This window comes from Ornithorhynchus anatinus, chromosome 3, assembly GCF_004115215.2.
Source record: "Ornithorhynchus anatinus isolate Pmale09 chromosome 3, mOrnAna1.pri.v4, whole genome shotgun sequence".
Classification (NCBI taxonomy): Eukaryota; Metazoa; Chordata; class Mammalia; order Monotremata; family Ornithorhynchidae; genus Ornithorhynchus; species Ornithorhynchus anatinus.
Window position 1 is genome coordinate 48,281,178 of NC_041730.1, and position 24,964 is coordinate 48,306,141.

General features: G+C 54.2%; 1 protein-coding gene across 3 annotated transcripts in view; it reads right to left on the reverse strand.

The window, feature by feature from the left end:
- BTAF1 (B-TFIID TATA-box binding protein associated factor 1) overlaps positions 1-24,255 on the reverse strand; it is an 82,802-nt gene extending 58,547 nt beyond the window's left edge. The window contains exons 1-3 of one of the 3 annotated variants that reach the window (XR_005659857.1): positions 5,335-5,713; positions 4,784-4,907; positions 241-355 (exon numbers count right to left, since the gene is read on the reverse strand). Coding sequence is in view for 2 of the 3 variants with exons in the window: in XM_029060087.2 (XP_028915920.1) it covers positions 241-355; positions 4,784-4,907; positions 5,335-5,366 (271 nt within the window). In the remaining variant the exon portion in view is untranslated. Of the gene's footprint in view, positions 1-240; positions 356-4,783; positions 4,908-5,334; positions 5,714-24,088 lie in introns of those variants that run through there. The other 2 variants (XM_029060087.2, XM_029060088.2) reach the window with 2 other exon arrangements.
- Positions 24,256-24,964: the final 709 nt, after the last annotated feature.

A 24,964-nucleotide genomic window follows, 5' to 3' on the forward strand; every position in this document is an offset into this window, starting at 1 on the left:
GACCTATCTGCAAATTCTTGCCTCATCTTTTAGAGACGGAAATTGATTCAGAAAAAGAACAGTCTTCAAGAGACCTTTGAATATGTGGTGAGTCAGAGATACGCCGGGTCACAGGATGTAAATTAAGAGGCATTCCATGTATTTCACTATGCTGAAAATCAGGTTTAAGGTTTCATGCAAGTCACCAGTTACAGTTACAATAAATCATGGCTGAGATTTACTTAGCTCACTAAAAGTCACCTTGTTTTGGTCTTGGAGTTGGATTCCATTCAGGAACATTTTTCACTATCGCTTCAACGGCCTGACCAGCTGCGATGCGGGTATCCCAATTTGTACTCCTTAGGTATATCAGCACCTTCCAAGAGAGTGGGAAAATCCAAAGTTTGACTTCAGTAACTTTTTTTTTTTTAAATAACCAGATCCTGAAAGGATAAAGCTTGATAACATTCTCACTTGGGCAAAAGGCACCAGTAACATCAGCGACCTGCAAAGATTACTACCTAAAGTCACCTACAAAATCAGCCCTGTCGTGCTCTAAGATGTCACTGCCCACAGGCTGGAAATAGAGCACTACTGTGGAAACAAAAACACGATGATCCAAGATGCCAAGCTATTTTCCTCCAGAGTGGTGAAGAGGTCTTACTTTCAAGAGTATGACCTTCCTTACAAAGAATAAGCATGTAGCATCTCAGTAACTTCAGATCCCAGGGCTAAAACCCAAGGAGAACAGAGAATAGCAGCAAGCTGCGCTAAGGTGAGAAGAGGCCACCGAGTCACCTCTCCCTTGCTGTCCATCCTCTCTTCCCCTCCACCCTAAAGAGGACATGGGCAGTGGCCTCCTCCAACCCATCGGTACTCCTACTCTCCGCTGAATTCGAGCGCTTGGTGTGCAGAATGCTGTACTAAGAGTGGGGAGAGGACATAAAACAGAGTTGGTAGACCTGTTCCCGGCTCATAGTGAGCTCCCAGTTTGGGGGAGGGGGATACATCTAGTAGACTAGGATGTGGGTGACCCCTCCTGCTAACTTCAGTAGAGTGCCTACATCCCACCCTGCTGCCCGCGAAGAGTTGGGGAGCTCTCCAACACCTGGCCAATTTACCTTTCCCAGATCTAGTCTTAGTTTTAGACAACTTTTCACACCCCGTTCATAGGTTTCAGTTAGGAACCCGCCCGGCTCAGGATGTTACCAAGGAAGAAACGGAATCCGATGCTGGATCTGAGCAGCTGCGGGGCACCAACTTGGTGCTCTGGACTAGAAGCTCGTTATGGGCAGGGGGTGGGTCTGCTAATTCCATGGTACCGTACTCTCCCAAGCACTTGGATGGTGCTCTGCGCATAGTAAGCGCTCAACAGACACGGTTGATTGACTGATGGCTCTGTACTAGGCACTTGGGAAGAAAAGACTAATGAAGGGATGCATTTCCTGCCCACAGAGAGTTTCAACACCAATGGGCGAGAAAACTCTAAGAATATTCACAGATAGAGAAGTCAAATAGGAACTGACATACCAACTGTAAGCTCTTTGTGGGCAGGAAATGTCTTCAATTATTCATTCGATTCATTCAATCGTATTTACTGAGCGCTTACTGTGTGCAGAACACTGGGAAAGTATAATACAACAACAGAGTGGCAATCCCTGCCCCCAACGAACTCACAGTCTAGAGGGTACAACTCTTACGTTGAACCTTCCCAAGTGCTTAGTACAGTGCTCTGCACCCAGTAAGCACTCAAGTACAGTTGATATTAGTGCTGATGAGAGTATAAATAGATTTAAAAGTGCTAGAGTTGGCTGATGGAATGAAATAGCTCGAGGTATTGGGGGGGGGGAGATAAAAATGAAATCCCTTCTGGCCCCTCCCCAGCTAAAGTTTTAGGAATAAAAAAATCTTGAATCAATTTTTGAGAAGGTGGATGAACTCATGAAAACCAATAGAGAGTAGAGGGCAACAGAGGAGTTCAAAGATGTACAGAGGGGTAGAGAGTTGGTCTGCTTCAAGGTGCTTTACGAAGAAGGCTGCCGTCCACACTTATTAAAGTTGGAAAAAACCACAACCAGTCAGCAAAGACCTCAATTTCTGCAGTCTGTTGCAAAACTTCAAAGCGCTTTATTCCTGAAATAATGGCACGTACGGCTCCAAATAAAGATTAAGAGACAGTTAGTGGTAGTTATTCCGGTGGCGAGCACGGAAAGGAATTTCAGATTACTTTTCCAGAAGCAGTGGGAGGGATCCTAACTTGTATCACGAGTGTCTACAGAAAAAAAAAACAACACCCCAATGCACAACCCAGTCTATAACGCCATTTTCAAGGAATATAACCCAGTTGTATTACGGGGTAGGTCTGTTCATCAATCCTCTCACGCCCTCAATAAAGCCCACAACATTCCCACATTCTCTGCAACCTGTTCTTTTTGGCCCCTACGTGACCTCACCGAGAGCCTTTCTTCTTGGGCATCCCAACTCCAGGAAACTAGATCTGGCAGGCCTCTCCCAAACACTCCCTTAAACTCTTAAAACCCTAGGCAAGCCGAGGCCTCGAACCTCACTGGTTCACAACGGCTCCAAAGCTCTGCTTTCTACCTTCACTAGCCAACGCAGGAACGATAGGGCGACGTTTCCAACCCCTCCCCTCCACTGCCCGGGGCCGAGGCCCTGGCCGGCCTGAGGGCTCTGCCTCTCGGCTGCCCACGATATTCATCCCTATGAATGGAGATTATCAACTGTGAGTTTACTACAATCCCCGGGAAACCAGTCAGACTTCTGAAAAGCCACAAAAGCCCAGTAACTCCTCAAGTCATCCTCCAAACTGGGTCAGGCTCAGACTGGAAAGCCAACGATGAAAGAAAGCTTCTTCCACTCTGTACCAGTCGCCCTAGCCAATGCAGAGCCCTGATTGATTCAATATAATCTCATAACCTCCCGATGAAACTGCAAAGCACGATAACCACTAGTGAATAGAAATAAAATAGAGGACATTAAGAATGTGGAAACCCACATTAAACCCGTTAACGAATCAGACGATCAAGCCTGTACCGAAGTAGCCCAGGACACAAACCTCACCTATTCTCCGAAAAAGTGGTTCCGCCGTAGCCGTTGGGATCGTGGAGTGAATTTTCCCGTAGACTTACAAGCGATGAGTTAGCTTCCACTCCAGAATCAGCCCTGACGTTACCACTGAGCCCAACCAGCAAAAACTAAGCATTCCTCACCGGCCCCACCCCTCCGCCGGATATTTCTAGGATTTTCTTGACCTCCGTGCAGCCTAAACGTGACCCCAACCGCTCTGGCTTCTCCAGCCTCCTCTTCACCCTCCCTAGTTGAGAGAGACACACACACACACAAACCTCACAACAAGAAGGAACTCCCAACTCCAGTTTTGTGCCACCATCACAGGAAAACTTAACCAGGTCCCGGAAGCCCAAATCCCCGGCCCTGCTTCTTTATTCCAAATGGTGGAAAGCAGAGTTCCTCCAAGCCGGCTCCGTCTCCTCCCACTTCTCTGCTGGTTGCGCCCCCCTCCCTGCTGCCTAACTACTCTCTCTCCGGGAGAATCAACAGCCCCGCTGCCAGGGAGGCTGGGCACGGCTTCAACCCGGAGTCAGACAGCTGCCCTCTCGGGGGGGCCTGAGAGGCTGGAGCCAGAGCACGCGACAGGGGAATGGGGGAAGAGGGGAGTTGGTCAGAGTCAGCGGAGGTGAGAGGGGACCCAGCCGGTGACATGACAACGGAGCCAACTCTTGGCCCCTCGGGGCAAAAGGCAGGGAAGGATTCACACAAGACCTCGACACCACACCTCTTTTCTGGTCCAGGACACTGGCACTTACTGGCTTAACAAACAAAATACGAGGAGTGGAGCTGGAGAGGAGCAGAGGAGGAGAAGGCAGAGATAAGAAGAGAAAGAGGGGCAGGGAAAGGCAGTTGACTGGAGAGACTAAGAGAACAGAGATGAAGATGGTGAGAACCAGGCAAGGAAGGAGAACAGGATGGAAAAATAGGGGTGGAGAGAAGGGTTGGAATGCTCAGAGTTGGAGGGGCCCTGTTCTATAAGGGAAGAGACCCAGGGCTGCAACTGGGCTTGCCAAGATGATGGCAGGATAGTAATAATAATAATATTTATTAAGTATTTACTCTGTGCTGGGCATCGTGCCAAACACTGGGGTGGATACAAGCAAATCGGGTTGGACACAGTCCTTGTCCTGCATGGGGCTCAAAGTCTTCATTCTTAATCCCCATTTTACAGATGATGTCACTGAGGCTCAGAAGTGAAGTGACTTACCCAAGGCCACAAAGACAATCGTTCTCCCAGCTTCAAAGACTTACCGAAGGCACATCTCAGAGAAGCCTTCCCTGACTAAGCCCTCCCTTCCTCTTCTCCCACTCCCTTCTGCGTCTCCCTGACTTGCTCCTTCATTAATCCTCCCTCCCATCCCCATAGCACATATGCATATACCGGTAATTTATCTTTTTATATTAATGTCTTTCTGTCCCTCTGGACTGTGAGCTCATCGTGGGCAGGAACGTGCCCGCCTGTTGTTATTCTGTACTCTCCCAAGCGCTGTGCACACAGTGAAGCGCTCGATAAATGACTGAATGAAAGCGGCAGAGCGGGGATTAAAACCCACGACCTTCTGACTCCCAGGCCCGTGCTCTAGCCACTATGCCAGGGACATCGCATTAAAAGCAAGATAGAGAAGAAGGAAAGAGTAGGGAGATAAGGAGAACATGGTCTAGAATGAGGTCCCCAAAAAATTAATAAATGACAAATTTAATCCAAACAACTTACTTTGGATAAGAGATTGTTCAGTTCGTGCGGGTGGAGTTTCACCACCTCCCCAAGTTGCTGTGCGGCTGCTTTTCTCGTTACTGGCGTGGTGCCCGTGTCCAGTAAGATGAAGAGGCGTTCGAGCCTAAAAAGACAAAAGTTGAATGATTACTCTGCCACGGGCTTTCTCCAAAAATCAGACGGCTCCATACTGCTACGTCGGGACCGTAGCCATCCTTTCTGGCTACGGATGTTGCGCAGCCCATCTCATCGGGGTTCCAGAGCTTAAACTAGTGACCGGCGCAGCCGTGCGCTGCAGTTCAGGTCGGATACGTAGTGCCGGGATGAGGACACGACTCCAGCTGGCTGGACCCGCTCCAGATGAGTGGGAAAAGCCACAAACACCATCACGCGGACACCCGGGCCTCAAGTCATGGCCGGGACGGCGTCCCAGCCACCCCGAGCCACCACAACCCTCTCCTCTGCTTCCTCCCTGGCTCTCCAAACCCCGTGACCGTTCCCGTCCTGACCCAGGAGTATCGGCGAGCAGGATTGGTGTGGGTGAGGATTACCTGGTGGCTTTGGCCTCACATGGCCGCTGCATGCAGTCCCCGAATGGCTCCCTAGCCTAGACTGAAGAGCGACCATTGCTTGTTTTAAACTAGAGTCAAATTGAGGCAGCAACCAAATAATCTGCTTCGGCACACAGGAAAGCGAAAGAAAGGCACCTCGCTGAAGGCGGGCCCGCCGTCCGCAGTCACTGGATTTCAGAAAAGGTTCATCTGGCGGCAGGGCAAACATCACAGAGTTGACTTCTTTTTAGCTAACGAGTTTTTGGGAAACCCCGCCGGCAGCTCCCATGAAACATTTTTTCCCTTACCCAAACCCTGCAGCCGAGTCTGCCAAAAAGGTCATGAGGGAAGTCCGAATTTGTTTTCCATCATTACAGCACCGGCCCGGGAGTCAGAGGACCTGGGTTCTAATCCCCACGCCCCCCACTTGCCTGTTGCATGAACCTGGGCATGTCACTTCTCTGTGCTTCACTCTCCTCAACTGCAAAATACGGAAGCGATACCCGGTCTCCTTTCTATTTAGACTTTGAGCCCCACGTGGGGCAGGGATTGTACGCAGCCCGATCAACTGCATCTACTCCCGTGTGATACGGTAACTGCTTAACAAATACTTTAAAAAAAAAAAACACACCCAAAAAACCACACACCGCATGAAAGGTCGAGCGTCAAAAACCAGGGCCACACCTAGGGTAAGGATCTGCTTCCATGCCAATGAAGACGGGTTGTTTCTGCAGGAGGCATCAGGTACACCCCAACCCCGATTCAGGGGCATTTGGGGGGTTCTGTGGAGCATGCAGTCAGGTGGAGTGGGGCAGGCAGGCACTTCTGGGTGCCCCACCTGCTATTTAGTGAGCACCCAGTGGGTTCAGAGCACTATTCTGAGTGCTCGGGAGAGTACGACAGACTTAGGAGAACACACTGTGCCTTTAGAGAGCTTGTGATCTGGTAGGGGAGACAGACCCTAAGATAAATTACAGATGAGGAAGTGACAGAGTATAGAGAATTTATACCTAAGTACCAAAGTGTTGCAGAAGTGGTCGAGTGGCAATTTGGGGGCAGGAAGGAAGGTGAGTGATGAATGTGGGAAAGCCTCCTGAAGGAGACGTGAGCTCCGGAGAGCCCGGAAGGTGGGGAATGCCATGGTTCTGCCAGATGACTGGGGGAGAGAGAGAGTGCACCACGCAGAAGGGAGGGAATGAACACGAAGAGGCTAGTGGTCCGAGAACAGGGAACAAGGCCCCGGGAGTAACGGTGGCTGGAGGAGAACCAGAGGGGCAGTGGTAGGGGAAGGATTCCGCTCTACTCCCTCCTCCACCCCTGCTTCCTCTCCCTTCACCTCTTACTCCCCTGTTCCCAACGTCCCCGAGCCCCCCGTACCTCTCCCCAGTGCCTAGCTGAGTACTTGTCACAGAGTAAGCTCCTAACGGGCCAGATGAGTACCCGCCTCAGTTACCTCATCTGTAAAATGTGAGACTGAGCCCCTGGTGGGACACGAACCGTGTCCAACACCTGATTTGCTTGTATCTTCCCCACTGCTCAGTACAGTGGCTGGCAAATAGTAAGCGCTTAAATGCCATTACAGAAGAATCGCATTTCTTGAGCGCTTACCGTGTGGAGAGCACTGCTTTAAGTGTTGGGGGAGAGTGTAATATAACAAGAGTTGCCGGACGTGATCTCTGCCCACAAGGAGCTTACAGCCTACAGGGGAAGACAAATATTAAAATAAATTGCAGATCTGTGCACCACGAACTGAGGGGCTTTGGGAGGGGTGACTAAAGGGCAGAAATCCAAGCCTAACAGTGATGCGAGAGGGAGTCAGGGAAATAAGGGAAGTCAGGGAAGACCTCTTGGAGGAGATGTGGTTTTCGAGAACCCGAGCAACGGGTCGGGGGGGGGGGGCGGTAAGAGATGAAATCAAGGTAGAGCGAGGAGGTCGCTGGTAGAGTGAAGTGAGCGGGCTGGGCTGTAACAGGCCATCAGCGAGGTAAGGCAGAAGGGGGCAAGTCAGTTGAGTGCTTCTACAGCACTCAAGAAGTTTCCGTTTAATGGAGAGGTGGAAAAGGAACGGGGAGTCGCGGACTGAACGATTCTGTAGAACAAACATCGGGGCAGCTGAGCGACGAACAAACCCGAGTGGGGAAAGACAGGAGGCGGGGAGGTCAGCGAGGAGGCTGATGCAGAAGTCAAGGCGCGATGGCATAATAATAATGACGATGGTTTTCGTTAAGCGCTTACCACGTGCCCAGCGCCGCCCTGAGCGCTCGGATCAAACACGGTTTGCGGGGGGGCGAGAACAGGGGGGATTTTAGCGATGCGAAGGGCGGACCGACGGGATCTGCTGACGGACTGAATACGTGGGTCGGACGAGAGAGATGAATGGAGGAAAAACACCAAGGTTAGAGGTTCGTGCGGCGGGGAGGATGGCGGGGAGAAGCAGCGTGGCTCAGTGGAAAGAGCACGGGCTTTGGAGTCAGGGCTCATGAGTTCGAATCCCAGCTCTGCCACTTGTCGGCTGTGTGACTGTGGGCAAGTCACAACTTCTCTGTGCCTCAGTTCTCTCATCTGTAAAATGGGGATTAAGACTGTGAGCCCCATGTGGGACAACCTGATTCCCCTATGTCTACCCCAGCGCTTAGAACAGTGCTCGGCACATAGTAAGCGCTTAACAAATACCAACATTATTATTATTATTATTATTACAGCGACAGGAGGTTCACGGGGAGGACGGAGTTTGGGGGGGAAGACGAGGAGTTCCATTTCGGACGAGTTAAATGAGAGGTGCCGGAGGAACGTCCGACCAGAGAGGTCCTGAAGGCAGGAGGAAATACGAGGCCGCAGAGAAGGGCTGGAGAGGTGTATCTGGGAATCAACGGCACAGAGATGGTTGTTGAAGCCGTGGGAGGGAATGTGGGAGTTCTTCCAGAAACCTTTGGTAGGCCCAGAGCTCCCTGCCAAACAGTCAACAGCACCCCGTTCTCTGCTTGATGCCACACCGTGGACATCCCAGCGGGCACGCCGGCCTTCTTGATTCGGTTTCCTTCTTTTGTCTTTCCCTGCATCAGGGTACAGTGACAGCACTCGGTTTCGGCTGCAGGTAGCATTCACCGTCCCGCCAATGAAGATCGCCAGCTGCATCGCGAACGGCCCCGGGCGCAGAGCGGCCTACCTAACCTCAGCCTTTCCCAGACCGCCAGTGGAGCCGGACCATCCGTACGCCACCTTGCACAGGAGCTCCCAACGCAGTCATCAGCTTGTGCAGCACCACCTCAGGGATTCGACGGTGCTCACAGCCCGTACGGAAGGGCTTCCTGGAGGTAAGGAGCTTCCAGGGAACGTCCTCTAGACCGTATGCTCCTTCTGGGCAGGGACGTATCTACCAACTTGGTTCTGCCATACTCTCCCAGGCGCGAAGTACGATTCTCTGCACACGGTAAACGCTCAATAAATACCATCCATTGATGGATCAGGGTTACGGTCACGGGCCATCACAGCCAGGCCATCGTGGGCTTAGGCCCTGGGACCCCTGACCTAGGAAGACCTCCCACTAATGCAGTACTCTCATCTTGCCCCTCCCCTCCACCGGTGCAGCACCTGACAGGCGAAGCAACATTATAAACCTAAGACGTTGAGGTCACATCTATTTCCCAACTGGGGACCCGGGAGAGTTTGCCTTTCCCGACTAAGCCTTTATTTCCTCTTCTCCCACACCCTGTCTCTTTCTTGCCACTCTCTGCCGCGCTTATTTACAGAGCCGTAAGTTGTTTATATTACTGCCTGCCCCTCGTTGTGGGCGGGGAGCACGTCTGCCAACGCTGTTGTACTGCGCTCTCCCAACTTCTTTCACACAGTAAGCGCTGAATGCAACTGAGAGATTAGTTCTGATTTTTTAAAGTTATTTTTCTGAGATTATCTTTCTCCCCACCGAACTGTAATTCCCTTGGGGGCTGGAGCGGTCTTCATTGCACACTTTTATTTTTGGTATCTTCCCTAGCACCTGGCCCCTGCAGCAGGGATCGGTGGAGAGAGCTGGGGCCCAGGAGCTCAAGGACCTGGGTTCTAATCCCTGCTCTGCCATTTGCCTGCTGCATAACTGTGGGTAAATCACAAATTCTCTGTGCCTCACTTTCCTCATCTGTAAAATGGGATAAAGTGCCCATTCTCCCGCTGAGACCGTGAGCCCCATGTGGGCCAGGGATAGTATCTGACCTGATGATCTTGTATCGACCCCAGTGCTCAGAAGGGTGCTTGGCACAGAGTAAGAGCTACCTACGAAAATCACGTCTGCAAAAGCACTCTCCAGATTGGGGCACCGGGGGACGGGAACAGTCTCCCCGAGAAAGGGCAGCCTCACCAGTAAGCACAAGGGCCCGGCCGGCAGCATCGGGCCAGGGTGTACGACCTGATGAAGCAATCAGCGTTCCGTGCTGCTTGTTTCGGACAGGAGGCTGTCGGGTGGTAGTCTGGTGGTCGGATAACGGCTGGGGTTAGGCCTTCCAAACCTGGCCGGCGCCGGGAACGGCCCGGCCGCACCGGGGGGCCCACCCTTCCTTGATAACTCCAGCACCAAACATCCTCTTTTATCTGCTGTTCTCTGTTCTTAGTTTCTACGGCAGAGAAAGAACCCTACCCCGCCCTACCCATCTCTTCGACATCAGCTTATGAAATGAGTGAGGCCAGGGGTACCTGCTGCTGAGCTTTCAGCCATATTCTGCTCCCTGCGACCAAGGGCTGCCCCAGTTTGCGCTCTCAGCAGTTTCACGGTTCAGGCTGCTGGGCCCATGACAGTGTGGGGGGCTCAGGGTAAACCACCACTACTAGGTTCCCTCTCAATCCTCACTAAGTGAAGCTGACCTGAAATGACAAGGGGCCGGATCCTGGATTTGCACAGGTCCAGTGTCCCTATTCTCACTCAGTGACAGGTCTGAATATAATGGCACCGGAGCCCTCTTTGAACCGAGGGACAACTCCGCATGACAGAACTATACGACCGGCATGGCCGTGGGCAACGAGAAGCATTTCCAACAGCACGGAGTAGGTCAGGAAAGACGGAACCCATCAACTGGATCTGCTTTACTCCTTTAGCAAAGGCCAATCAAGAAGGGTAAAACTCTCAGGTTGGACAGTGGAAAACCCCCACACGATTTACAAGGTGGGTCGATACAGGAAAAAGGCAGAGCTCGGACGACCCGTCTGGCTCCGTCTGGCAGTGGCCACCGTCCCCAGTGTCCCGTTCGCCTCGACTCTCTTAGACGGGCCCCAGGCCGGGAGCAAGAAGGAGGGTGAAATGGACATGGCTACACCCAAGCCAAGGTCAGGACAGCGGGCTGGGTGGCAGATTCTGTCTTCTTCAAGCCAGGATGGAAAGTGGAATTCTGGCGGCGGTGAAAGCAAAAATATTTTCTAACCGGCGGCGGCTGTGCAGAGTTACACGAGGGCACGGTGGGTGGGAGGGTGACTGGGGACACGGGCGAGGGCTCGAAACAACCAACCCCACAGGTTTCCATGCCAGGCCGGGGTGGGGGGTGGAGCCAAGATAGGTGACAGGGGGCTGTGGCTGCTTGGGGCGGCAGGGTCAGGGGCCGGGGCAGGGGACCGACCCGGCCCCTTTTCCGACCGGACCCAACCCCTTCACCGAGAGGATCACTGCCGATTTTTGGCCCACGAGACCTGTTCCAGCCCTTTTGATTTTAGCCGAACCTAGCACCGGACTGTTCCAGTTCGCTTCCAGCTCTGTTTTTGGCAAGGTGGATCTCGGCAGCTGGGCGAACAGACTTTTCCGATGCAACCTAGGGAAAGAGAGCAGAGAGGCAGGTGCCCAAGAGGGAGCCAAAAACTAAACAGGGAGCACTGCAAAAGGCGAGGAGAGGGAACGTGCCCGTGAAGGTCTTCCAGACAGACGGGGGCTACCAAGGCAAGGCTGACACTTCAGAGCAGCAGAAGAGATCGGGCTGATGAACGTGCAAAACCCTGAAGGGAAAGAGAAATATTGCACCAATCGCTGAAAGTGTCAGCGAGCACAAGGCCATATTTAGCTTGCAACAAAGAATTTAACTCAAAGTGGCAAATAATTGCTTGAAAAGGCCCAGTAGTTCAATATCTCACCCCCTCCCCCACTCCGAAGCCACGCGCATCAACACGGCTGGCCCATCTTCTCCAACAGACAGAATCCAAACAAGCTCGTCTTGTGGGATGACGGCTCTTCAATTCCCTAAATAACGATCTAGCCAAATACCCGGAGAGGACATTACGGCAGAACCCAGGGAACTCCGCTGTCCGCCTACGTTTTGACAAGCTGGGAATTCTGAATTTCCGCTATTCGGATGAAACGGAGGATTTGCCTTGAAATGAAACTGAGCCTTCTGGAGATGGACCGCATTCAGTACCGGCAAAGGCTGCTCTACATTTTTCGGCATAACAAGCCGGACGCTCTCTGCATGCCACATTTTTCGGCAGAACAAGTCGGACGCTACCTGTAAACGTATCGATGAACATGCAAAACCTTTACTGAGCGCTAACTGCGTGCGGAGCTCTTCTACTAAGTTGGTAATCTACCATACGACTGTACGGATCGTCCCCCCGCCCGTGAGCTTACAGTTGAGAGGGGGAGGCAGACATTAATATAAGTGAATCGATCATTTACGGATATGCACAGGCAAGTGCTGTGGGTGGGGTGAATGCCAGATACTCAAAGGATACAGATCCAAGAGTGCAGACGCACAGGGGAGAGGACGCAGGGGAGAAAGAGGACTTAAATCAGGGAAGGCCCCTTGGAGATGTCATTTTAACAAGGCTTTGAAGGTGCGGAGAGCGGCGGTCTGTCATAGGTGGAAGGGGGAGGGCGGGCATGGGGAGATGGGTCGGCCGCAAGAGAGATGCGATCGGGACAGAGTGAGCAAGCTGGTACCGCAGGAGCAAAGCGTGCGGGCCCGGGCCATAGTAGACCAGAGAGGTAAAAGTAGGAAGGGGAAAGGTGATTGAGTGCTTTAAAGCCAATAAGGAATCCACCGCAGATGTGAATGGGCAACTACTGGAGTTGCTTGAGGAGTGGAAGAAGATGTGGATTTTTATTTTATTTTTTAATAGAAAAAGGAACCAGGCAGTAGAACGGAATATGGCCCAGAGTGGGGAGAGACAGGAGGCAGGGAGGTCAGCTAGGAGAGCCATGAGCCGTGATCCAAGGCCGGATAGGGTGCTTGGATTAACGTGATAGCAATTCGGAGAGGAAAGGACGGGTTTTAGCCAAGTTGGGAAGGTAGGACTGACAGGTTTTGGTGACAGACTGAAAATGTCGGTTGCGTGAGAGCGGAGTCGAGGACAACGTCTGAGTTACGGGCCTGTGAGACAGGGAGGAGAGTGGCCTGGTCTACAAGGCGGGGAGGACGGGATTTGGGCGGGAAGAAGAGGAGTTCTGTTTTGGACATCTTTAGCCTGACGTATCGGCGGGACATTAAGATAGAGATGACCTGAAGGCAAGAAGAAATGTGAGGCTGTAGGAAAGGAGAGAAATCAGGGCTGGAGAGGCAGGTTCAGTGGGAGATTGAACTACCGGGCCCTTTCAAGCCATTATTTGCCAATTTCGATCAAATTCTTTGTCGTAAGCTCAATATGGCCTTGGGCTTGCTGACCCTTTCAGCGCAGTAAGGAAAGGAGAGAGATCAGGGCTGGAGAGGTAGGTTTGGGAAGTCATCGACGCGGAGAAGGTAGTTGAAGCCAGGGAAGCTGATGAGCTCTCCACGGGAGGGGTGTAGATGGAGAGCAGAAGGGAACCCAGAACTGAGCCTTGAGGGACTTCCCCCAATGTCAAAGGGTGGGAGGCAGGGGAGGAGCCCGCCTGAGGCCGAGAAGGAGCGGTCAGAGGGCGGTTTAACTTCTGATAACCTCTCTCGCGTGGCCGTTCCAAGCACCCAGAAGCTGCGGGCTGGCCTTCCTGAGGGTTTCCGGCCCCTCTTGACCGTGGCCGAGCACACTGCCTTCTTTCCCCATAATAATAATAATAATAATGTTGGTATTTGTTAAGCGCTTACTATGTGCCGAGCACTGTTCTAAGCACTGGGGTAGACATAGGGGAATCAGGTTGTCCCACGTGGGGCTCACAGTCTTAATCCCCATTTTACAGATGAGGGAACTGAGGCACAGAGGAGTTAAGTGACTTGCCCACAGTCACGCAGCCGACAAGTGGCAGAGCTGGGATTCGAACTCATGAGCCCTGACTCCAAAGTCCGTGCTCTTTCCACTGAGCCACGCTGCTTCTCCATCACGCTCGGTGGGCCAGCCACGCTGTATCCCAGGAAGCCTCTCCACACCGTCGAGGCGACCCTTCCCAACATCGCTAAAATCCACCCTTTCTTCGCCCTCCCGACTGCTACCCCATCAGTACAACCACTCGTCCTACCCCGCCTCCATTACCGCCTCAGCCTCCTTGCTGACCTCCCAGCCGCCCGGCTCTCCCCAAGTGCTTAGTTCAGTAGTATTTATTGAGCGCTTACTATGTGCAGAGCACTGTACTAAGTGCTTGGAATGCACAATTCGTCAACAGATAGAGACAATCCCTGCCCAATGACGGGCTCACAGTCTAATCGGGGAGACAGACGGACAAAAACGAGACAACTTAATCACGATAAATAGAATCAAGGGGACGTACACCTCATTAACAAAATAAATAGGGTAATTAAAATATATACAAATGAGCACAGTGCTGAGGGGGAAAGGGGGGAGGAGCAGGGGGAAAGGGGGGAAAGGGGGCTTAGCTGAAGGGAGGTGAAGGGGGGGAGAGAGGGAGCAGAGGGAAAAGGGGAAGCTCAGTCTGGGAAGGCCTCTTGGAGGAGGCTCTGGCCACAGTAAGCGCTCAATAAATACGACTCTATGAACAAACCGACCCTCTTCCTTTCCTCCACCCTGCACTTGCAGCAGGAGACCTCGGGAAAGCTAGTGGCTGCGATGACCACGGCTGTAGCCGCGGGTGTATCTCAGACCGAGACGGCCAAAATTCTGCCCCTCCACCCGACTTTTGTATCTGCTTGAGGCACTGTGTATTTTGGACGGTGTTTGCTAAGCGTCTACTATGTGCCTGGCGCTGGGGTAGATACAAGATAATCGGGTTTGGACACGGTCCACGTCCCACTGCCTTAATCCCCATTTCGCAGATGAGGGAACTGAGGCACTTCAGTTGTCCTCCCGATTGAGTTCATCGTTCCCGACGGCACGTTTGGCACCCGGTCAAGTGCTTAACGAGTATCACTTAAATAAACACCATCGATTGTGCACTCTTTCCCGATGCTTAGCGCAGTGCTTGGCATTCAGTAAGCATTTAATACAATTACTCCTCTTGGACCTATCGGGTTTAAGTACCAGTCGAAGTAAGCAATTAAAAGTGCCATTGTTAAACTGCCGCTTCACGAAGAGAAACGCTTCGACCTTAACAAGAGAAATTTTAGGACAAATGATTGAGGAGACAAGGACCTCCACCCTCCTTACTCCCTTCTGCGCTGCCCCGACTTGCTCCCTTTATTCTCCCCCCCCTTCCAGCCTCACAGCAGTTATGTACACATCTGTCATTTTATTTATTTGTATTGAGGTCTGTCTCCTTCACCCCTCCAGACTGTAAGCTCTTTGTGGGCAGGCAATGTCACCACGTCTAGTTGTATTTCATTTTCACACAATAAGTGCTCAATAAATACAACCGAATGAATGAAATTACAGTTATCGATAAAGACGAAACTGAAAACAAAAAGAAAATGGGTCGGCAGCCAGCGTAGGGCGGGTGCCAGATGGTTGCGTTCCGGTTCTTGCTGGTTGTGGGAAAGTAAAAATGCCCTTTTCAATAAAGTTTGAATTTGCAATACCAGCAACAAATAAGAGAGGGAGCGGAGCAAGAAACATTCACCAAACTAAGCTCCAGGAGGTCAAAATATATTACTCACAGCCATCTTGAAGCTATTGGTATCGCTTATGATGAGAAGCCCAGTGGCCTAATGATAAGAGCCTGGGGCTGGGAGTGAGAAAACTTGGGTCACTTGTCTGCTGTGTGACCTTGGGCAAGTCATTTCACTTCTCTGTGCCTCACTTTCCTCATCTGCAAAAATGAGGATCGAAGCCCCCTCCCTCCAACTCAGTTTGTGAACAGCCTTGCCCCACTCCTCGACACTCCTTGTCCGCCTGATTATCTTGTATCTACCCCAGTATTTAGTTCAGTGCTCTGCATGAAGACTTAATATGTACCTTTCAAAAGAGAAAAAAAAATGGCACATTTTCCACTCCCAATGCTGCCAGACCAAGCCATGCACCAAGTTGGAGAGAACAAATGGACTCTAAATTTAACTCTCAATACAATCCTAGGTAAGAGCGTGTTCCAAGCAGGCAAAGATGTTCACATGAAATTATTTCTTTGGGGGGGGAAAAGAGAAGAAAAACAGGCTGTCGCAGAGTCACCTTAAAGACCACAGATATGACAGGGAAGTCCACTGGACAGGCAGTGTGGAGAAAAACGAACCATCTAATCCTACTTCCAGACAGGGTTAACTACCGGGCTTCGACCTAATAATAGTGGACATGACTGGCGGGTCAGAGAAGGCTACTCTACTTTTTGCCGGTTTGCAGTTTTCAGAGTTCCACCAAAAAAATGGACTCAGCCTGAGCGCTTCCACGCTTTCCACCCTCCTCGAGCTTTTTCCTCCAAAAAAGCAGCTTGGAGAAGAACGATGGTGGGGGGATGTTTTAGATTAAGCCCGACAAGTTCGATTTTAACCGATAAGGATACGCCTCAGCTCTTGGGATTTGGGTTTCGAAACGTGTTACGGGGCTGGGGCCCCAAGACGGTCTCGTGGTTACAGGTGAAACCCTAGTCAGTATTAGGCAGTTTCTGAAGTTTCAGAGCAGGGTGCCGCTTTCAAGAGCATTTCTAGACCCAGGCCTGTCGCAGGCCCAAATGACAGCTTCCGAAGCAGCCTGGCCTAATGGGAAGATGGTGGGTCCGGGAGTCAGGTGACCTGGGTGCTGTGTGACTTCGGGCAGGCCACTTCACCTCTCTGGGCTTCAGTTTCCTCAACTGTACCAATGTGGATTAAATGCCTGTTTTTCCCCCTCCTACGAAGACTGGGATCGACCTGATTGATCTGCATCTATCCCAGGGCTTAGAACAGTGCTCGACCCACAGTAAGGCCTTAATAAGTGCAAAACGGTGATCATTATCACCGTAAATATTATCAAAACGTTGCCTGCGGGCAACAAATTTTAGAGGTAAGCGAAGCACTTAATGCCAAACCCACTGCTGGGCTTGGAAGTCAGCTGAGTTTCACGTGAAGGCTTTGTGTCAACCAACTCTGGGGTCTTGTACTCTCCCAGGCACTGTGGATGGTGTTCTGCACAGAGAAAGTACTCACTAAACACCACCGATGGTAAAATCTAAAAGCGGAGAAGAGTAAATAATGGCAGAGAGAAAAACACGGAACAAATGTCAGTGACAGAATGGATCCGAGAGATCTCAAACACATTCCCAAATCACCACGGAATCAGGAACCTCTAGAAATCTTTGGGACCAAATAAGAGCTGACGGAAAACCCGGGAGAAGTTCAAACCTACGCAAAGAAACGCTGCTCGAAAACAGGGCAAAATGAAATAATATAGCATGGCTGAAAGCGCATAGCCCCGGGAGTCGGGGGACCTGGTTCTAACCATTCTATCGTATTTACCGAGTGCTCACTGTGTGCCAAGCACTGGACTAAGCCCTTGGGGAACTACAATACAACCATAAAATGGTGACATTCCCTGCCCACAACGAGCTTACCATCCAGAGAGGGGAAGAGAGACGTCAACGCAAATAAATAAAAATCACCAAATCCCAGCTCTGCCATTTGCCTGTGTGTCCGTAGACAAGTTACTTAACTTCTCTGTGCCTCAGTTATCTGTAAAATGGGGACTAAGACTGTGTTCAACTTACCTTGCATCTCGCCCAGTACTTAGTTGAGCACCCGGCATGCACATACTAAGCACTTAGATACCGTTATAAAAAAAAGTGGACAAAGGAACCCTAAACCCTTAAAAACGCCCCGATTCAAAAAGGAAACATATTAAGGATCCCAAAATTCAATTCCCCCTGCACAGGGTACTGCCTGTCCAGGTTAGAAGATTACAGATCTCACAGCAGTGAATCTACACTGATTGAGCTGGCCTAGGAACAGATCGGCCTCAGGTTTCGGGAGCACGGCTTCCAAGTAAAGGGCCAGCAAAATCGAGCCGGGGAACTGATAAATCCGGAGTCTGACGCCTAAATTTCGGCAGACTAAACCGACACGGCGATGGATCGCTAAAGGCGGCAAAGCAAGGAGCCAAGCCGTTAAAGATACCGCCCGTTTACATTTCCCATTCAAGAAGGCAGATTTCAATTAAGACGGGGAACGCTCTGGCTACGGCGTACTACGCCGTGCCAATATCCCGGAGTGAGCGAGGCAGGTCCGGGAGGGCTTCCCTTTCCTTCGCTGCTCAGCGCCGTCTACGAAAGCTGGTCCCTGAGCCCTCAAGGTGTTCACTGGGGAGGGGGCATCGCCTTTAAGAAGCAGCCTGGCCCCGTGGAAAGAGTCCGGGCCCCGGGGGACCTGGGTTCTAGTTCCGGCTCTGCCAACCGCTTGCTGGGGCAAGTCTCTTCAACTCTCTGTGCCTCAGTTCCCTCAACGGTAAAATGGGGATTAGATACCTCTTCTCCCTCCTCCTTTGGACCGCGAGCCCTGGGGGACTGTGTCCGAACTAATAACTCTGGATCCGCTCCAGCCTTACAAGCGTGTTTGGCACACAGTGGGTGCTTAAATACCAGGAGAGAGCAAGAGGGAGAGCCCAAAAGGAGACAGAAACGGAACCCTGTCCCCACCCTTTCCCACTCGGAAAGGTATCACCCAGCCGGCCCCCGACCTCAGGACCTAGTTCCCGAACAAGAGGGTGACCCGGGGACGGTGGCATAAGCAGAAAGAGGTTCCTTCGGAGCCGGAGCAGAGGGAGACCCCCGCCTCGCCATGGGGAGAAGCCACCCTTCCCTGCTCCTCAACTCTGCAAGCCCTTCCCTGCCTTCGGCTCCCGGGACGGGCCCTGCCCCGACCACCCCGTTCTGAACTGCGTTTCTAAACGCTGCCGTCTTTTAAGTTGAGAGAGGAGGCTAAGGAGGATGAGACTGGATTTTTTTTTAGCCATGGTTTCAGGTATGGCTGAAGAGGCCAACATACAATCCCCAGCCCCGCAACCACCACCCAGAAGATCCCAAAAGAAAGCACCTGGCCCTGTTTTCAGTCTCGCCCTCTTAGCCTTCCTGTTTTTCGAAAGTTAGTTGCAAGGGGCTAATCCAACGGCGGGGTAGGTTCACCTCTCCTGCCAGGCCCCCTCCTCCCCCCAAAGCCTTCCCCCGGCATCAGAGGGGCCGCTTCCGTCCCGCCGTCGGTCCCCGGGATGGCCAAAAGCCCCAGCAAACTTTCCAGATACTTGGAATTCTATTTAAAAAGGTCGGGACTCCCGAAAACGACTTCTTCGCCCATCCTGAATTCTTATCCTCCTTTCCGTCTTTCCTCCTCTATCCCTTCAGCCCCTTCTAGATTGTGAGACTCCTCCTGGCCACAGTCCACGTCCGACTCATCATCCCTGTCCTTTCCCCCTTAGGGCTTTGCACAGGGTTTTCCACCACTGAATGAAGAGGTCCTCAGTTCGGAGGGCAGATGAGGTGATCGGGAGCAACGGCGGAAACCCCGCTGGCCTCCTCAGGTGGAACTCGAGTGACCAGTTCTTGGCAGCAGGGCCCTGCTACCCATCATTATTAGTACATTTGTTAAGAGCCTCTCCAGAGTCACTAGTTTGGACCTGGTCACTGTCCCACCTGGGGCTCGCACACTACCTAGGAGGGAGTAGGGTTTAATCCCCACTTTACAGGTGAGAAAACGGAGGCACAGAGAAGCAGCGACTAGCCCGAGGTCACCCAGCAGACAAGGGGCAGAGCCGGGATTCGAACTCGGGTCCTCTGACCCCCCCTCCCCCCCCCCCCCGCCCCCAGGGCTGCGCTCTTTCCACTACGAGACACGGCTTCCTGTGCTCAGTCGGTCCTACGCCTTGCTGCCGAATTTTAAAACCGCCCTAAAGAAGATTTACATCTACACCCCTGCTTGCCACTGGTGGAACGGGTCCCCGTCCAAGGCCTGACCCCTGGAAGGCTCCATTTCCGGGCCGGCCCGTCCCGATCCCCACAGACCAATCTGTAATGGGAGGTCGGCAACTCCTGCCAAAAGCCACCTGAAACATCGGGATCCTGCTCGATCGACCTCGGAAGACTTGGGTTTGCTAGCCAAGAGGGAGGTTCCAGATTTGAGGAAGTGAAACGGCGTCGGGACCTGGGGAGGTGGGGGAGCGCGTCAAATCTAATTCTGAATGCCAAAAATGAAGACGACTTCATCGTGGATTCTCTTCTGAAGCGGCATCCTCCGCATGGCCTTGAGGTTAAAATGGAGAACTGACTAAATTTTAAAAGAGTTTTCTACCTACGTTACCCCCCGACTCGCTGAGGCCTTTTCCCTGCTGCCTCCGGCCCTCCTCATCCCCAATCCTCTCCCGCCTCCTACTCATCGGCTCTCTGAGAAGCGGCGAGGCCTAGTGAAAGGAGCCTGGACCGATAATCACTGCTGGGCCGCTTACCCGTGGCCTTTGCCTTGCCTTACAGTCCTATTTATGGAGCGCTTGCTGTGCGCAGAGCACTGGGCTAAGCGCTTGGAATGTACAACTGGGCGACGGAATGGGGATTCGCCATCTCTCCTCCCACCCGCTCACACCCTGAACCCCACGTGGGACGGGGACCGCGTCTGACCCGATGACCTTGACTCCACCCGGCGCTCAGCACGGCGCCCGGCCTAAGGAGGCACTTCAAGGGCTTAGGACGGTGCTCTGCACACAGTAAGCGCTCAATAACCTCGACCGAATGAACGAATCCCGCCGGTGTTATGGTTGTCTGAGGGACTGCCGCCAAGGAGTTCCTGCAGGAGTAAGATTTTTCACTTCCCTGCACAATAGCCCTGGCTTCCTTTCTTTCCTTCCAGAAGTTAACTAGTAGAGTCTTTCTTCCCTACCCCGTTTAATTCCCCGCCTACGGGAGTTTCACCCATTCTGATGCCCTCCCCCCGGAGGGGGTCCAGCCCGGTAAAGCTGTCGCACCCGCTCCCCAAACTCACAGACATCCTATTGATACCCGCACCCCCAAAAGGTGCCACCTCTCAACGACCACCCTGCACACGTGGTGGATGGGCAATAATAACGACGTTGGCATTTGTTAAGCGCTTACTACGTGCCAAGCACCGTCCTAAGCACTGGGGGGATAGAAGGTGATCAGGTTGTCCCACGTGGGGCTCAAAGTCTCCATCCCCGTTTTCCAGATGAGGTCACTGCGGCCCAGAGAAGTGACTGGCCCAGAGTCACACGGCGGACAGGTGGCGGGGCCGGGATTAGAACCCACGACCTCTGACTCCCGAGCCCGGGCTCTTGCCACTGAGCCACGTTGCTTCTCGTGAAAGGGTAAAAAGGGAAGGGGGAAGGAGGAGAGGCAGACTGGCTTTTTATATCTCCGGGCATCCAGTCTCTTCTCAGCTAAGGCAGGCGGGCCCGGGGCCTAATCCCGGCTCTGCGACCTTGGGCGAGTCACCTCGCTTCCCCGGGCCTCGGCTCCCCGCTCTGTAAGATGGGGACGGAGACTGCGAGCCCCCACGGGGGGCGGGGTCTGGGTCCGACCCCATCTCCTTGGACCGGCCCGTAGTAAGCGCCCGATTATTACCGAAGGCTTTTGGGGCAGGGCCGAGCCCCGGCCAAGGCGAGGGGGGTGCCGAACCTCCCGCCGGGAGGAAGAGGAGACGGCGGAGGGGGAGGAAGTCAGTCACTTCTGTGCCTCAGTTCCCTCCTCCGTAAAACAGGGATGAAGGCTGTGGGATCACCTTGTATCCCTCCCCCCCCCACCCCAGCGCTTAGAAGAGTGCTTCGCACAGAGTCAGCGCTTAAATACCATCATCGAGTCGCTTGGCTTCTCCGAGCTTCAGCTCCCTCGTCTGCCAAATGGGGATGCAGCCTGAGAGCCCCATGGGGGACAACGTGCTGACCTTGGATCTCCCCCAGTGCTTGGCACATAGTAAGCGCTTAACAGATACCACCGTCAGTATTACGATTGTTATTCTCCCAGGACCCCCGACGCGGAGGCAGGGGCGCCTCGGGATTATTCGGTCGTTCATTCCGTCGTATTTATTGACCGCTTCCCGTGTGCAGAGCACTGCGCTGAGCGCTTGGAAAGTACAATTCGGCCACAGACAGAGACGATCCCTGCCCAACCATGGGCTCACAGTCTAGAAGGGGGGGCGGGGGGCAGCAAAACCAAACAAGACTTTAGTGGGGTGGTGGGAAAGGGGGTCTTCCCTCGACCTGCCTGGGGTGGGGAGCGAGTGCGAGAGATGGGGGTGCCCGTCCCCCCTATCCTCACTAAGGGGAGCGGTGTGGCTCAGTGGCAAGAGCCCGGGCTGGGGAGCCAGAGGTCGTGGGTTCTCCTCCCGGCGCTGCCGCCTGTCTGCTGGGTGACCTAGGATAAGTCGCTTCCCCTCTCTGTGCCCCAGTGAACTCATCTGTAAAATGGGGATGAAGACTGTGAGGCCCACGGGGAACCACCTGACGACCTCGTCTCTCCCCCTGTGCTTACGACAGCGCTGGGCACATAGTAAACCCTTCACAAATACCGTCGATACTATGATTTTAATTATTATTAAGGGAGGGCGGGGAGAGGATGAGGATGGCAAGCCCCACGTGGGCCCACCTGATGACCTCGTCTCTCCCCCGGCGCTTAGGACAGTGCTGGGCGCATAGTAAGGGCTGAACATACACCTCATCATCATTATGATGACGATGATGGGAAAAGGGGAGGAGACGCGGCCCGCGAGCCCCACATGGGCCCACTCAACGACCTCTTTTCTCCCAGCGCTTAGGACAGGGCTAGGCACATAGTAAGCGCTTCACCAATACTCTCATCATCATTATGATTACGATGATGATTAGGGGGTTGCAGGAAAGGGATGAGGATGAAGACGGTTAGCCCCACGTGGGCCCACCTGACGACCTCATCTCTTTTCCCAGTGCTTAGGACAGCCCTGGGCACATAGTAAGGGCTTAACACAGACCTTGATCATCATTATGATTATGATTATTAAGGGAAAGGGGGAGGGGACGCAGCCCCCGAGCCCCACCTGACCACCTCATCGCGCCCCCAGTGCTTAGGGCAGTGCTGGGCTCATAGTAAGCGCTTCAAACACACCTTCATCGTCATTATGACGATGATGAAGGGGGCGCAGAGAGGAGGGGATGAAGACTGTGAGCCCCACGTGGGCCCCCCTGGTGACCTCTTTTCCCCCAGCGCTTAGGCACATAGTAAGCGCTTCACACACATCCTCATCATCATGTTTACGACGATGAAGGGGGTGCAGAGAGGGGCAGGGGACCAAGACGGCGAGCCCCACGTGGGCCCACCTGGCGACCTCGTCTCTCCCCCAGCGCTTAGGACAGCGCTGGGCGCATAGTAAACGCTTCACCAATACCCACATCATTATGTTGATAACGATGAAGGGGGAGCAGAGGGGAGGAGGGGACGAAGAGGGCGAGCCCCACGTGGGCCCCCCCCCGACCACCTCGTCTCTCCCCCAGCGCTTAGGGCAGCGTTGTGCACATACTAAGCGCTTCACCACCCCCATCATCATGATGATGATAAAGGGAGGGCAGAGAGGGGGAGGGGACGAAGAGGGCGAGCCCCACGTGGGTCCCCCCACCACCTCGTCTCTCCCCGAGTGCTTAGGGCAGTGCTGGGCGCATAGTAAGCGCTTCACCCACCTCCCCATCATGATGATAATGATGAAGGGAGCGCAGAGAGGAGGAAGGGACGAAGAGGGTGAGCCCCACGTGGGCCCCACCACCGCCTCATGTCTCCCCCAGCACTTACGGCACCGTTGTGCACATAGTAAGCGCTTCACCCCCTCCCCCATCATGATGATGATGAAGGGGGTGCAGAGAAGGGGAGGGGACGAAGAGGTCGAGCCCCACGTGGACCTCCCCACCACCTCGTCTCTCCCGCAGCGCTTAGGGCAGCGTTGTGCACATACTAAGCGCTTCACCACCATCATGATGATGGATGGGGTGCAGAGAGGGGGAGGGGGACGAAGAGGGCGAGCCCCACGTGGGCCCCCCCACCACCTCGTCTCTCCCGCAGCGCTTAGGGCAGCGTTGTGCACATACTAAGCGCTTCACCACCATCATGATGATGGATGGGGTGCAGAGAGGGGGAGGGGGACGAAGAGGGCGAGCCCCACGTGGGCCCCCCCACCACCTCGTCTCTCCCGCAGCGCTTAGGGCAGCGTTGTGCACATACTAAGCGCTTCACCACCATCATGATGATGGATGGGGTGCAGAGAGGGGGAGGGGGACGAAGAGGGCGAGCCCCACGTGGGCCCCCCCACCACCTCGTCTCTCCCCCAACGCTTAGGGCAGCGTTATGCACATAGTAAACGCTTAACCCCCCCCCCCATCATGATGATGATGGGGTGCAGAGAGGGGGAGGGGAGGAAGAGGGCGAGCCCCACGTGGGCCCCCCCCCACCTCGTGTCTCCCCCAGCGCTTAGAGCAGTGCTGGGGGGCATAGTCAGCGCTCCACACCCTCCCCGTGACGAGGAGGAGGATGAAGGGGGCCGCCGGGCGAGGAGGGCGGCGTCGGGGCACGCACCTGGAGACGGCCATGGCGGGGAGGAGGAGGGGCGGGGGCCGGGCCGGGCGCGCCTCGCCTCGCCCCGCCGCTCACTCCATGGCGCCCCGCGGGGGGCCGAGCCGCGCGGCGTCGTGACGGGGCCGAGGAGGAGGAGGAGGACGGAGGAGGAGGCCCCGGGGCGGCGGCGGCGGTTTCGTCGTCGGGGGGCGGCGGCCCCGGAGACGGTCCGGAGGCCTGGCGGGGCTTTTATAGCCGCAGCCATCTTGGATTTCTCCCCTTCCTCCGGCGGAGCCGCGCTGCCATTGGCTGCCGGCCCCAGCGGGCGCCCAATCAGCGCCCGCCTTCTAAGGAGGCGGGGGGGCCCCGCGCGCCGACGGCGGGCCCCACCGCCCCACCGAGCTGAGGCGGGGCGGGACGACGGACGGTGAGGGAGGGAGGAGGAGGAGGACGGGCGGGAGACGGGGAGAGGCCGGGGACGGCCGCCGGGGGAGGGGGGCGCGGAGGAGGACGAGGAGGGACGGGGCGCGCATGCGCGCGGAGTAAGGGGAAGGATGCTTGGAGGGATGGGGCGCGCATGCGCGCGGAGTAAAGGGGAAGGATGCTTGGAGGGATGGGGCGCGCATGCGCGCGGAGTAAGGGGAAGGATGCTTGGAAGAGGGATGGGGTGCGCATGCGCGCGGAGTAAGGGGGGGTTATGTTTGGGGGAGGAATGGAGTGCGCATGCGCGCGGAGTAAGGGGAAGGATGCTTGGAGGGATGGGGCGCGCATGCGCGCGGAGTAAGAGGGGGGGGTTATGTTTGGGGGAGGAATGGGGTGCGCATGCGCGCGGAGTAAGGGGGGGAAGGATGTTTGGAAGAGGGATGGGGCGCGCATGCGCGCGGAGTAAGGGGGGGT